This window comes from Carettochelys insculpta, chromosome 3 (genome assembly GCF_033958435.1).
Source record: "Carettochelys insculpta isolate YL-2023 chromosome 3, ASM3395843v1, whole genome shotgun sequence".
Lineage (NCBI taxonomy): Eukaryota > Metazoa > Chordata > Testudines > Carettochelyidae > Carettochelys > Carettochelys insculpta.
In genome coordinates, this window is record NC_134139.1 from 94,159,598 (window position 1) to 94,173,808 (window position 14,211).

At 39.7% G+C, this 14,211-nt stretch overlaps 1 protein-coding gene across 2 annotated transcripts in view; it reads right to left on the reverse strand.

Moving 5' to 3' along the window:
- Positions 1-2,587: 2,587 nt before the first annotated feature.
- CCDC170 (coiled-coil domain containing 170) overlaps positions 2,588-14,211 on the reverse strand; it is a 92,173-nt gene continuing 80,549 nt past the window's right edge. For both annotated transcript variants that reach the window (XM_074990368.1, XM_074990367.1), the window contains one exon: positions 2,588-6,315. In XM_074990368.1, the coding sequence (XP_074846469.1) occupies positions 6,115-6,315 (201 nt within the window). In that variant the 3' untranslated portion in view covers positions 2,588-6,114. The remainder of the gene's footprint in view (positions 6,316-14,211) is intronic.

Genomic DNA, 14,211 nt, shown 5'->3' on the forward strand with positions numbered 1-14,211 from the left:
ATTACCCAGAGATGGACAAAGTGTTTCTTAATTGCTCACTAACCGATTTATTTAGTATTTATCTTTGTAGCACAGCTAAGTATTTAGGTTACCTATTTACAAAACACAAAAATAGATTATTGAATGAACAGTGACATAAAACTAAAGCTTCCTATGTCTATTGGCAGTGAACTTGTGAATGAGATATAAAACCATCTAGGTGTTTACATTTGAAAAGCACTTTCAGATCTTTTGACATAGATTATATTATTAAACGTAATATATTACATATAATGATGCAAAATAATGAGCAGAACCTTCTTTAATTAATATAACAATCACTTAGCAACAGTGGGATTGGTTGTTTAAATAACTCAGAGGTCAGCTGTGTCATTGTACCTGTGTCAGAGACAGGACACTAGAAAGGCAAAGCAGATGAGGTAATATCTTTTATTGGATAAACTTCTGTTGGTGAAAAAAAGACAAGTTTTTCTGCTTATACAAAGCTCTTCTTCAACCTAATCAAGGTTATCTAATTTACCTTATCTCTTCTTAGAGTACGGTAATGAAGCTCAGAAAGCTATTCTTGTTTCAATTATTTTTCTTGTCACACCAGTCGTAAACATGAGCATGATTCCATGGTAGTAACAGCACCAAGTCTGACCGTAGTTTCACCGTATATACCTCACACTCACAATATAAAAGTAATCAGCAATTACCTTCAAAGAGAAAATAACAGTGATCTATGGACTAATATAACTGATCAGGTTTTTTCAATTCTGTACTCTTTAGTAATAGTCCAGACTCCTTCCACAAGTAGCTTTGAAAATGGTGGTTACAGTACTCAAATGAAATACACATAGGGCCTGTTTCTACAGTTAGTGGTATAATATGTATTAGCGATAACAAGGATGTTTGTGGGATGCAGGACCTGATCCTGAAAGTTCTATGCATGCTAAAATGTGACTGGACATAATTAAGGCCCAATCCTGTGATATGCTGAGCACCTGCCTCTGACATTGACCACAGTGGGAAATAAAGATGCTCAGTAACACTCCAGAGGCATTCAGCACTTACAGGCCTAAGCAACATTTGGGAAACTGAGAACATGGTTGGCTACCATAAAGTTTCCCTAGGTAAGAAACAGTTCAAGAGGCCAGAGATTTATTAATTTAGTGCCTGTGAGAGGTGTCAACAAACTGACTTAGAGAATGAATCCCACTGGGGTACAGGTAACAGGTACAGCATGAGAGGTAGTGATATGAGCTTACTCCATTGCCCCATGACTATGCTTTACTACCTATTGGAGGAATGACAGGGGAGGCTAAGAGGATTCTTCCATCTCTTTACCACTTCACTTAGTAATTACTTTTTGTGTACCAATAAGGGCACCAATTGTGAGACCTGTGATATCACAGCTGTAGTGGAGATTGCATTGACAAGTGTAATTTTATTCCATAAGCTACAGACCCTACGAACTCCTACAAAAGAAAAGTACCTTGTTTTCATATAGGATAATTTGCCTTCAAAAAAACACCCACAGAAAATAGATCTAATTTTTTTCCACCAACTTATAAAAAGACTCATTGTTTCCATGAGTCATCAGATGACCTTTAAAGCTGCCAAAGAAGTCTGACCATTTTATGAGACAAGCTGGGCTTTTTGTTGTTATTGTTGTTTTATTGTCCTTTCAAGTAACAAAGAGGAAGCCGTGCTAGTCTATACACTATCAAAACAAAAAACAAACAGTCAAGTAGCACTTTAAAGACTAGCTCACCTAATAAACCATTTTGCTAGTCTTTAAAGTGCTACTTGACTGTTTTTTGTTTTGTCCTTTCAAGGTTATTGCTGAACAATGTTTACAAGTGGAACCATCGAAGATCAACCTCTTCTGCTAAAAAACTGACAATTTACTCTAAGTAGGATTATCACTTCTTGTTGCACAAGAACCAAAACAAATTGAAAACTTCTGCCTGAAAATTATTAAGAATGAGCAAACTTACCAGTTCTTTCTGGTAACCCCCCATTTTTCCATCCTTCCCTCTCCCCACAAGCCAGTTATCCAGCTTCCAAACCCATTCTTTTTGCTTTCGAGAGTTCCAATCCTATCAGTACACAACCTTTTTCTCTAACTTCCAGATACTGTCTCCTATTCAAGGAGCCTCTAGCGCTCTCTTCCTTTAGTAGCCTAGTCTACATTCCCGGCATAGAAAACACTTTACTATCAAAGACTTTTGGCAAAAACAACATTTACATTAGCTTGGATACAGAACGTCTCTATCTTTCTAGAAATACACTCAAGATTTTCTTTGTCAACATTCTATAAACTTTGCGTTTGTTTTTCATCTTATTTACATTTTCAAAATTATAAAATGACTGATTCGCATAAGTGTCATGGTCCCCCTATTTTTGAAAAAATGTCAAAAGTTAAAAAATTATTCATGGGTATCTCTCTTTATTCTTCTGGCCTCAAACTCAGCAAAGCACTTTCGCTTTCTTAAGTACTTTGCTGAATCAAGGCCCTATTATATAATCTCGCTGTTTTCAAAATACAGGAGTGAGAAGTTTATTATTAAGTATAAAAATTAACTCAAGATCAAATCTGGTTATTAAAACAAAGCTTTATTATAATTTTTGTGGCACACATGATACAATATATATTGCATTTTATCCAATACAAATACTGTAAATGACAATTTGTTCAGAGAAAGATAGACAGAGAGAAAGATTAATATGCAACAAGATATGGGCAAATTATTTATTTAATTTCAGTAGCTACTTTGAAAACTAAAAAAGGGGAGCCAAATCCTGCCCTATCTGGAGAAAAAACATTGCCTTCAGGGGAATGATTTCAGGTTTACCACTAACTGAGAGCAAAATTTGACCCTTTGATTGAAAACATTCTATAGCTTTATGCACATCACAAGTAAATGCACTTAAATTCTTAAAATATTTTCTATCTAGCATAATCCTCTACTGTAGTGGTAGGTTAAGCTTTGTTTAAAAAAATGCAGCCAATTCTGCAAACTCTAATGCTTAATTCTTACAGAAGCAAGCCTAGTGAAAACAATGCTCTACGAATTTGAGTAATAGTTAATACATGGCATTCCAAGCCTTTTCCAGAAAGATTACAAACCAGCTTAAACTTTGCTCAGGGGTTAATTAAACTGCATGGTTAGAAAAATCACTCTGAACTTTGTTCATGTTAAACTACTGCTTTATTTTTATTTGCTTTAGCTAAATGAGCAAAGATGCCAGAAACATGTCCAGAAGAAAAGCAAATATTATAAATAAGAGGTGAAGTCACTGATGTACAATGTCCGAATTTAAAACAATTTAAAAATGGATTCAACAAAATCAGAGCCAAAATTAGAACTCCGAAGTTCCTGATTCCGCTAGTCTTGGGCTCCAGTGAAAGAGAACAGACAAAGTGTTTCTTTGGACTTAAGGTGAAATCCTGTCTCCACTGAAGTCATCAGTGGCTTTGTTACTAACTTCATAGAGTCTAGAATTTCACCCGTGGTCTCTTGGGTTGAGCACCTAAGACCTTCCATGTGCTAATCTTGCCCTCATCTAACAGGTCAGCTACTTTATCTGCCTCCATTTCCCCCTATGTAAATCAGAATGAAAAATACATCTCTTGTAGGGGAGTTTTGATTGAACTAGTTCTGAATGTTGTCGTGTGCACTCAAATCCCACTGGGAGCACATTCAACATGTAGTATAATCAGACCCTAATTTCTTAATGTGCTTTTTGTAAAGCATAATGTCTCCACGCTTTGAAAGTGTGTATGTAAAGAACAACAGCTGAAACAGCTTTGAACTGTATTTATAATGTGGGCAGAATAGAGTGAGCATATTATTAATTAGCTGGCAAAGATTCTGTCCACCTATGTAATCATGGAATGAACAAAAAAAAAGCACAGGCTGAAACTGCTGCTACCTACCTCATCTGATTATTAGTACATTAATATGTTCACTTCCAGCCTCCGCACCTATGCACAGTTCAGTTTGACCAGTATCTTGCTAACCCAGTGATCTGCTGTCAATGCAAAAGGTGCCCATACCTCAAGTTTTTTTTTATATTTGCTAATATTAGTGTTTTCTGTTTTTATTCAAGGATATTATTTAACCTGTATGTGAAGACTTTAACAATAGAAAATAAGAAAGGTAATGAGTGTTAATCTAACAATTACAGAAACCTATGATTTCTCATACCTAATTATACCACTGGACTGCCAAATTTAATATTCCACATTCAAAAATGGCCAATAACTACTGTTTCAGAGAAAATAAAAATAAAAATATATATAGAATTGTGCGTTAGTTATGTAATCTCTCCTAGTCCTGTACTAAAATTGTTTTTCTAAAAGAAAATAAAGATTATAATTAATTTTCCTTAAAAGAGAGGTTAATAATTTTAATGATTGCTGTAATCTCTGTTAAGATGCCCCATCTCCTGGAAGCTTGAATTTCTCTCACAACAAAGGTATGGGCCTGTTGTACATTTAAGAGATATGAAAATGAAAGAAAGATTATGTAAATCAAAGACCATCTGAATGCTCAGTTAAAATAGGATTTATAGTTCAATTTTTGAAAAAAAATGATGCAGTTATATAAGATCTTGTAAGGTCACTAGTAAAAATAATTTCTTCAGATTAAAAGCCATTTCTGGACAACAGTCAAGTGATATACTGACCTACTTTTTTCTTTTCGATTAAGTTTCTGCTTGTCATTGAACCTTTCTGGTGCACTGGATCAGAAAAAAATTAAATTAGATTTTAATGAAGTAGAGCTGCAACTTGATCTGCTAAAGTAGACAAATACCACAGTTAAGAAAAGATTTCGGCTGCTCTACAAAAGAGACTGAAAGATTTTCTTTTCAGGAAGTGAAGCTAAGATGTGACCCCATCAAAAATAAATGGGGTATTTAAATGAAAGGACAGTGTGTGAAAAGATGAGTACTGAAGAGATAAAAAATAACTTAGGCCTTTGTTCTCAGAGCTGAGTAGTAAGGGAAGATTGGTAGTGCAAGAATTGAGTTTGTGCCAAAAAATGTGCTGCTTTTGTGGCATACAAATGCAATCAGATTTATCCAAACTAAAACCCCCTCATGCACAGAAGGGGAGATCTGATCTTGAAAATGGCAGCTGGGCAGCCTCCATTCCTCTGCATCATCCTTAGCTGAAAGAAAAGCTAAAGGGACAGAGGGTCTTTTTCCCTCCTTGATCTTTAAAGAGGTCAAGACCTATTAGAAAGAACATTGCATAATTGTGAGTTGATCATGGCTATTCCAGGGCACCCATACTACTGCATGGCTATTAGCTAATCCTGTGCTATTTGCATGCTCCCAACCACTCTATGGCATGTTAATTATGCAAAACGGGCTCTGTTGCTATTACAATGTGTGTTGCTACAACTTACATTGGTGTGAGGGGACAGCATGCTGTTTCCAAACTTCATATCCTCTGGCATACTACTACCCAGTCAAGCAGCTATTTGTCAACTAAGGTGAACACAAAGGCACTTGCAATGAGAAGAGTGAAGCATCTGTTGGTTGGAGAAGGTAGCTGTGTAGCTCTGTTATCTCCTCAACTACCCAACGGAATTTCACAATCTGGCTGTGCTATGAACTGTTTAGCAGAGGCTGGTGTAAACCCCACATATTGGCAATCAAGCACATAGATCTTGATGCCATACAAGCTTTATATAGGAGGTGATATGACTAGTCTCTTACCCATCTCTCTGAACTTGTACAGATAGCTGCCATTAGTGGTAGAAGGACTTACACATATTGTTCCTGGTCAGGGAAACAGACACTGATTACCTGTATTTAAAATATTACTTATTAAAAATACTTCACTGTCTAGAGTGGAAGAAATTAAAATTGAGGATTTCTCCTTTTCTGTACTTTGTTTTGCTGCTGGTACAGTCAGTAAAATCCTAGCTCTACTGAAGGCAATGGCTAAACTCCTCTTGATTTCAACAGAGCCCTGATTTCACTCATTTACAGAGAGATAGTTATAGGAATACTGGCTAAAATCAGCCACAATCTACTCAGGACTCATTGTTGAAAATGAACAGCATCATAAGAACCAGCTGAGTTCTGTCCAGCTGTTTCTCAAAGCAGCGCTCTTCAATGAAGAAGCTGTAAGTGGCTTTGTGAGTGTCCATCTTCCCTCGCAGCGACCTCTTTGGAGCAGAAACAAGTGACCAAATGGTGCTGATGAGAATGGATCACTCTCTCAAGATGTGTGATGATTTCATAGTCAGGAAGTGCAAGGCTGGTAACATTGAGGCCCAACATGTGTGAGACCACCTCACGGAACTCTGCCAGCTGCAAAAGCAAGCAAATACATCAAATCATCCAAAGGGGAGGCAGCAAAAACACCAATACACACACAAAGGCAAGTAGTCCTTTTATCAGCGAGTCAAAGATTATGTAATCATTCCTTACAACTTGAAAGTTTTGTCATTGTTCTTTTTTCACAAGACAACACACAGTCTTCTCAAGGTTTAGCTGCAGAAAAAAGGCACCATAGGCTGCCCAACAGCCTTCATCTTTTTGAAGGCCATGTTTTTCGTCCAGTTCCAAGTGGACAGGTGCACACAGGAAACGACGCCATCAATATTGTTGGCAGTCACAGCAGGAAAATTATGATAATAGGAGCTATGGCACTGCATGAACACAGGTGACATACCTAATAAGTGAGAATGGCCAAGTTCTATTCAGTCACTTTTCGGAGTAGAACCACGCTTTAATAAAAGCTATCAGGCAACCTTCAGACACCTAATCTCCCTGATAAGATTTTTCTAGTTCGGCACTAAGGGTAAGGAGAAGCATCAGCAGAGGTGCTTAAACCTGCAGCTTCTAACTTCCATATTGCCTGTGGCTGGCTACAGCCATCAGCCAGCCTCTCCCTGCTAGTCCCCTTTAAATCACCTTTACACAGATCCAGATAGCTGGCAGCAAAAATATTTCAAACAAACTAAAACTCAAAACAATGGATTTATGACATTGTCCTTTCCAGCCACCTTCACTGCCTTTACATTCTTCAAATCTTCCCCTACCACTTGAAGGATAGATCAAACCACCTCACTCCTTTCCATCCTGTGCCAGAAAAGGCCAGCAGGTAAACAATCTTTCTCTTGCTATGATCTCTGCATTATGATGGAAGAGGTAAAGTGTAAAGAGAAATTGTCCTAATTGGAGAGGAGAGAATCCTAGTTCCATCCTACACTATTAAGTTATGATCCCAGACCTTTAAGAAAACAATAACCTGGGTTTTCCCCAAACACTGAATTTTACCCTGAGACCATTTCTTCCCCTGCCCTCACCTCCCCAACATATGTCTCTGGCATTTCTTAGGTCCTCCTCTGGTCCAGAACTTCTGAAACTTTAAAAGGGAATGTCAAGGGTCAGGACTTAGATGGTTCCAGTCCTCACTAGCTCTTAAATGGTGCATAAAACCATGTTACGTCACCCATATCTATCTTTGAACAGTGAGTTAGGTGTTTCCGCTGTTGGGATACTAGATGAATTTCTGCCATCATGGGCAAATGCAGTAACCCACCACAACACAATTAAAGGAGAGTAAGAGAGAGACCCTTCCCCTCCACAATTTCTAAATTGATAATTATTAATTTATATTGCCAGTAGTACATAGAGATTCCAACCAAGATCAAGGTGCCATTGGCCCAGGAAGAGTACAGACACAGGGTAAGCTGTAGTCGTACCCTGGAGAGCTCACAATCTTAACCCTCTTCAAACTCTGACAATAAAAGCGTAAAACAGAGTAGAAACAAAAAAATACACTACAAAATACCCAATTACCTACAGAATGGAATCCAGAATGCTAAGTTTATTGTAGCATACCTATACCAAATTCAAATTCAAGAAAAATCTATTACAAAAACTAAAGCCTGAAACCTTTAGTCAGGCAAAGTCTCACTGAATTCAGCAATAGCTTGTGACTACAGAGTGAGTGAAAATCAAATATGGACCTTCCCAATTTACAGCTAAGATCAGAAAAATTAATAAATCAAATCATGATAAAGTGTTGAGAGAGCATAAGAATTCAGCCCTGTAATATGTACCCTAAATTAGGTCCAAAAGCTGTAATAGGCTAAACAATGCAGCACTGGAGCGGCCTCATGTCTCAGAGTGCTCTTCCCAGTTTAAGTTCAGAGCTAAGCCAGGAGGCTATAATTCAGAATCTGGGGTGGAATGCTGAAGCAGCATGGTGGAGAGTTAGCTGGAATTTTTGTAAGGACTCAATCCAGATTGGATCCAACAGGCCGCAAAGCTGGCATCTGCCAAAGAGGACCCCAAACACATTTTTTAAATAAAATCTGGAGCCCCTGTGTAGTCCTCTTGCTCTTGGATCCAGGAGTCAGTTGGCCCAGGAGCATCCAGCAGCAGTGTCCCCAAATGTGCCTCCTTTCCTTCCCCCACTAACATTCTCAAAGCTCCTGACCAGATTATTTCCTTCCTGTAGAAGAGAACTACAAGAGACTCCTCTAATATAATCTAGTTGCCCAAGGAGATTAAACTCAAGATGTGGAAAATTCTCTTCTAGTCCATCCTGACCAATGCGCTCTAGGCTGAGCACGGTTCATGATTGTTGTTCTCTGTATCATAGCTGAAGTCTACATTTTTCATCCTTTCCTGAGGTGAAGTAACAGCCTTTACTTCTTAAATTTTGTCTTCATTTTTTGAGAGTTACGTCCACAGTAATTGCTAAATGCCTGAACGCCACAAACTCTCAATGTCTGCACAGCAATAAAACCACCATGGCTGGCATGTGTGAGCTGACGTAGGATCCTTTAGAAGTGTGAAAGTCCCAGAACTCAGGCTCCAGATCAGCCTGAAAAGCAACTCAGAAATGTTATAGCCATACAGCCCCAGCCACAGAACTGCTGACATGGACCAGCCAGGAGTGTTTTACTGTAGCATAAACTTACCCTCAGACTAACAAATGGCTTGCTTTCAACCAGTGGAATGGGCACATTAAAGGATAGAAATCTCCTCATTCTTTTCTTCCTACTTGTGGACAACAGTTATTGGTATAAATGGCCAGATTCGAGGAACTGTGAACATTTTAGCAATTTGGAATACTCACATACTTCATACCTACTTCAACATCTTGTACACACTACAGCCATCATCATTTTCTTGGCCATCCTCTTGTTCTTCACCTGCACACTTCATATATACCCATAAAAATCACAGCCTACTTCTTTACAGCTTCTCTCATACCATCCATCTTGATCTCACTCTCGATTACATCATTCCACCTGTGTTCCAGAAATGGCATCTTCTCACTGCCCTCAAAAATATCATTACAATGGTTTTAATTCTTCTCAAGTGCCTCTTCTGTCACTCATGTCTGTGATCCATACAGGAAAGCTGGCCATACCATGGTTTGTCTAGTTGTCCTTAAAAAACCTGGGTAACTGTTTATCACAAATCACTCCCACTTATCTTTCACCAGAATTCCCCTGCACTCAGAAGTCTTGCTTACAGTTCTCTATCAATTTCCTCATTTGCTGCTAACAAACCATGAAGGTACTCAACCAGAAAACTGATTTAAGCACTGGGCCTCAATGTTGTTATTCATCTGTCTTGGTATTGTGCAAGGTCAACCACACAACTTCAGTCTTTGTTTTTACTTATTTGGAGGCCATACTTTGTTAGGTTCCTCTTCCAAGCATTGATTATCTGGATCAAAATTTCCTGACTCTCAGCCTTTAGTTCAATATCATCAGCACAGGTTAACTTCATACAACCTTTGCTCTCCTCCGAAGTCTGTCACAATTATGAATACTAAACATTCTAAGTACTGATCACTGGTAGAGCCCAGCCTTCACCTTAAAACCCTTCGTAACCCAAACAGTATCTGCTCTTTTTATCATGGAAACATTATAAAAACCCATCACCATCTGGACAAGACCCTCTGTTACCTTCACAGAATCATAGTAGAAGTCCCAGAAATCTCCTAGGTAGTTTGTTGAATGCTTTATCCAAATGGAGGAAAGCCCAAGTAACTTGATGTTTCTCTCCAGCTTTTTCTCCCCCTATCATCTGTTGATCCTTTTCTGAAATCAATGTCATGGCCTTTCCTAAAATGGGTTCCACTATTTGCCAAGTGCAGCTCTATATGATTCTCTCAGTTTCATGCAATGGGACAGCAACTTGATTCCTTGGCACTTCGAAGAATCATGCATCTCACCTTTTGTTTATATGTCAGTACCAGTATGGGCATTCTCCATTCTCTAGGCATTATCTTCTCTTTGTAAATGGTGCACAGAACTCCTCTAAGCCAGTACACACCAATCTCTCTCAAGTCTTTGATCAATTTGCCATGACTTTTTCTGAACCAGTTGTTTTTCTGCATGTCATCTTCAGTGGTGCAGGCTTGATATTTGTCTCTGACAACTCAACAGATATTTGGTGTAATTATAGCTGTGTCAGTTGCAGGATATTAGACAGAAAGTGGATGAGGTAACCTCTTTGGCTGGACCAATTTTAACAGCTTATCTGGCTCATCAACAGAAGTTGGTCCAATCAAAAATATTACCTCACCCGCCTTGTCTCAGATCAATAGAAAAATACATTAAGAAAAGCGGATTTCCTGTTAATGATCTGCAGCAAGAAAACAGGAAAATCTATATGTTCAAGAAAGAGGTGAAAAGAGAGTTGACTGCCCTGCAAAGCAAAACACATTATAACAAGCTGACCAAAAAGCAACACTGCTCCCCTGGCAAAAATACTGAACAAGAAACATGGATTTTTGTTCATTGTTTCAACAACATGACTGAGAAAGTCAACACAAGCAAATAAGTATTGAAATATTACCTTAGTGCTTTTGCCTGGAACAGAACTACATATTTGTGCTCCTAAGCTGAGGCACTGCTGTATACATTTCATGAAAAATTATTAGACTTTTATATTAAAATATTTAGTGACTAGAAAAAAATATGAAAATTTTCCTTCAGCTTTCCAAAACAATCATCAATGTCATGACAAATCTCAAAGGTACATGGCCTCATTGCAAATCAAGCACCATCTGGGTTTATCTGATAAGGAGTTTGAGTGTTCTGGTTATATATTCAGCACATAGGTCCATCACTGGAAATACTGTTGTATCACCCAAGCTTTTGTTGCCCACAGGCTCTCTGGCAATGTACTCATATGTCTTGATACACAGTTCAGTTGGAGGGACTGCTGGATTTGGCTTGGAATATCCTCATTTCTGATTTTACCCTGCCACTTGATATGGAACAGAAACACCAATCTGGCATTCCTCAGCCTTCCTCAGTGCCCACATTTTAATTTCATGCAAGAGAATTGGTGTATCTGGTTCTATAGCTATGCAGCTTTGTAACAAGCTTTATATCACTATGCTTCATTAAGGACACTCAGGCTATGTCTACACTGTTATTTTAAAATAACACAGCTACACACAAGAATGTATTTTGAAATAGCATCCAGCAATTTTGAAATAGCACATCCAGACACATAGTGCCTATTTCGAAACAGCGCTATTCCATGTCTTAACATAGCTTGTTTCGAAATAGCTATTTTGAAACAGGCATAACTCCTCCTGTAATGGGGTTTACGAAATTCAAAATAGTGACCTGCTATTTTAAATTTATTTTGAAATAGCATGTGCTCAGTGCAGATGCTCTCAAAATTATTTCAGAATAATAGCTGTTATCTCAAAATAACTTTGCTGTGTGGCCATAGCATCAAGGGCCAGAAACAGCTGCAATAGCTGCTATGAGAGCATCCATAACTTTCAGGCAGCCTCCTTTCTAAACAATGCAACATGGAAAATAAAGGCCATGCTTTTCTACTGAAATATCACAAACTGAGACAAGTATTACACACTGGATAAACTTTCATTTAAGGCTTTCTTCAGACACAACAAATTCTTCAGACACAATAAATCTTGCATCTTGGCAGGGGTTTAGACTAGATGATCCTTGTGGTCCCTTCTAACCCTATGAATCTATGATTCTGGGATTCCTTAGTTATTTCAAAATTATTGTATGTATGCACAGTCCTAATTTCACTTCAGTTAGTCATGATTTTCCCTACAAAAAGAATAATGATTTCTGTATATATAATATTTCTGATGCAAAAATAAATAAATTCACATTACATTTTCATTACTCTCACCCCAACAAAAAAGTTGAAAAGGGTCTTATTTGGGCCCAGATAACAAGGAGAGCCAAAGGACTCTTACTACACAGACCAAAAACTAAACCAAGTACTGTGAAAAAGACAGTTACCTGTTCTGTAACTAGTGTTCTTCCAGATGTGTTGCTTATGTCCATTCCAAGTTGGGTGTGCGCTGGTGCACACCCAGTAGCCAGAAGCATTTTGCCCTAGCCAGTAGTCTTAAGGTTGGTGTGGCACCCCCAGAGTAGTGCCAACATGGCAATCAATATATGCACTGCCCAACCCTCCTCTCCCTCCACAGCTCAGTTCCTTCTTGCCCGCTACTCTGACAGTGGGGACGGTGGCAGGATGGACATGAGCAACATATTTTGAAGAACATCAGTTACAGAACAGGTAACTGTCTTTTCTTCTTCGAGTAATTGCTCATCCCCATTCCAAGTTGGGTGAATACAAGCCAATGCCTAGGATGTGGGGTTGCAGCCCCAAACAGGCTGCAGGACAGCCCTGCCCACCACAGTGTCTTCCCATGCATGCTTTGTTGAAGCGTAACGTGCTGTAAACATATGAATTGAGGACCAGGTGGTCGCCCTACAGATGTCCTGGATAGGCACTTGCGCCAAATATGCTGCAGAAGAGGCCTGCATTCTCATGGAGTGTGCCCTAACCATCGGGGGAGGAACCCCCGTGAGCTTGTAGCACTCCTTGTTGCACGTCACAATCCAGAAGGAAATCTGCTGGGAGAAGACCAGAACGTCCTTCATCCTACCATCAACTGCCACAAAGACTTGCTGTGGTCTAAAGGGCCTAGTCCTATCCATACAGAAGGCCAGTGCCCTTTTAATGCCCAACGTATGTAAACATTGCTCCCTTGGGTAGGCTTTGGGCAAAATACCAGTAGGGAAATGTCTTGGTTAACATGATACGTGGAGACCACCTTAGGTAAAAATGCGGGATGAGGTCTCAGCCTAATCTTATCCTTGTGAAACACTGTGTAGAAGGGGTCCACTGAACGTGCCCTCAACTCAGATACCCTTCTGGCTGACGTGACTGCCACCAAAAACACAGTTTTGTAGCTCAGAAACAGCCAGGAGCAGGGAGCCAGGGATTCAAAGGGGGCCCATAAGCTTGGTTAACACCACATTGAGATCACACGGGGGCAGTAGCGCCTGAACCTGGGGCTTGATTCTTTCTAGACCTTTCAGAAACCTTTTGACTATGGGGTCTGAGAACACAGATGATATTCCATGACACCGGTGAAAAGCTGAGATAGCAGCTAAGTGCACCCTAACTGAGGAGAGGGACAAACCCTCCTGTACCAGACCCCATAAGTAATCTAAAATCAACAGGATAGGGACTGGAAGGAGATAGTCCTGTGTGAAACACCCACACTGAAAACCTTTTCCACTTAGCCAAATAACTAACCCTCGTAGAGGATTTTCTACTATTTAACAATACTTCCCTTATGGGATCCAAACAGGCCAGCTCCTGGTCCCTCAGCCATGGAGCATCCACACCTTGAGGTGCAGCAACTGGAGATTGGGATGTTGCAGTCTTCCCTCTTGCTACATCAGCAGGTCCGGCCGGATCGGCAACATCATTGGCTTGCAGATTGACAGGTGCATGAGAGTCGAATACCAGTGCTGACGGGACCATGCTACTGCCACCAAGATGATCAACTCCCCTTCTGAGTGAATCTTGAGGCGCACCCTGTGAACTAGTGGAATCAGAGGGAATGCGTGCATCAGCCTGCCCAACCAGGGGACACTGAAGGCGTCTGCCCAGCACCCTGGGCTCTGCTTGTGGTAGGAGCCAAGTGTCCCGCATTTTGCATTGAGGTGGGAAGGAAACGGGTACACCTGAGGTTACCTCCACTTCTGGAAAATAGAATGAACAACCTCCGGGTGGAGAGACCACTCATGATTCATAACGTACCTGCTGAGTTGGTCTGCCAGACAATTGTGCACACCTCTCAGGTAAAGGGCCTACAGCGTGATGCTATGCTATATGCTGAAATCCCAGAGCATCATGGCCTTATGACACAGGGAA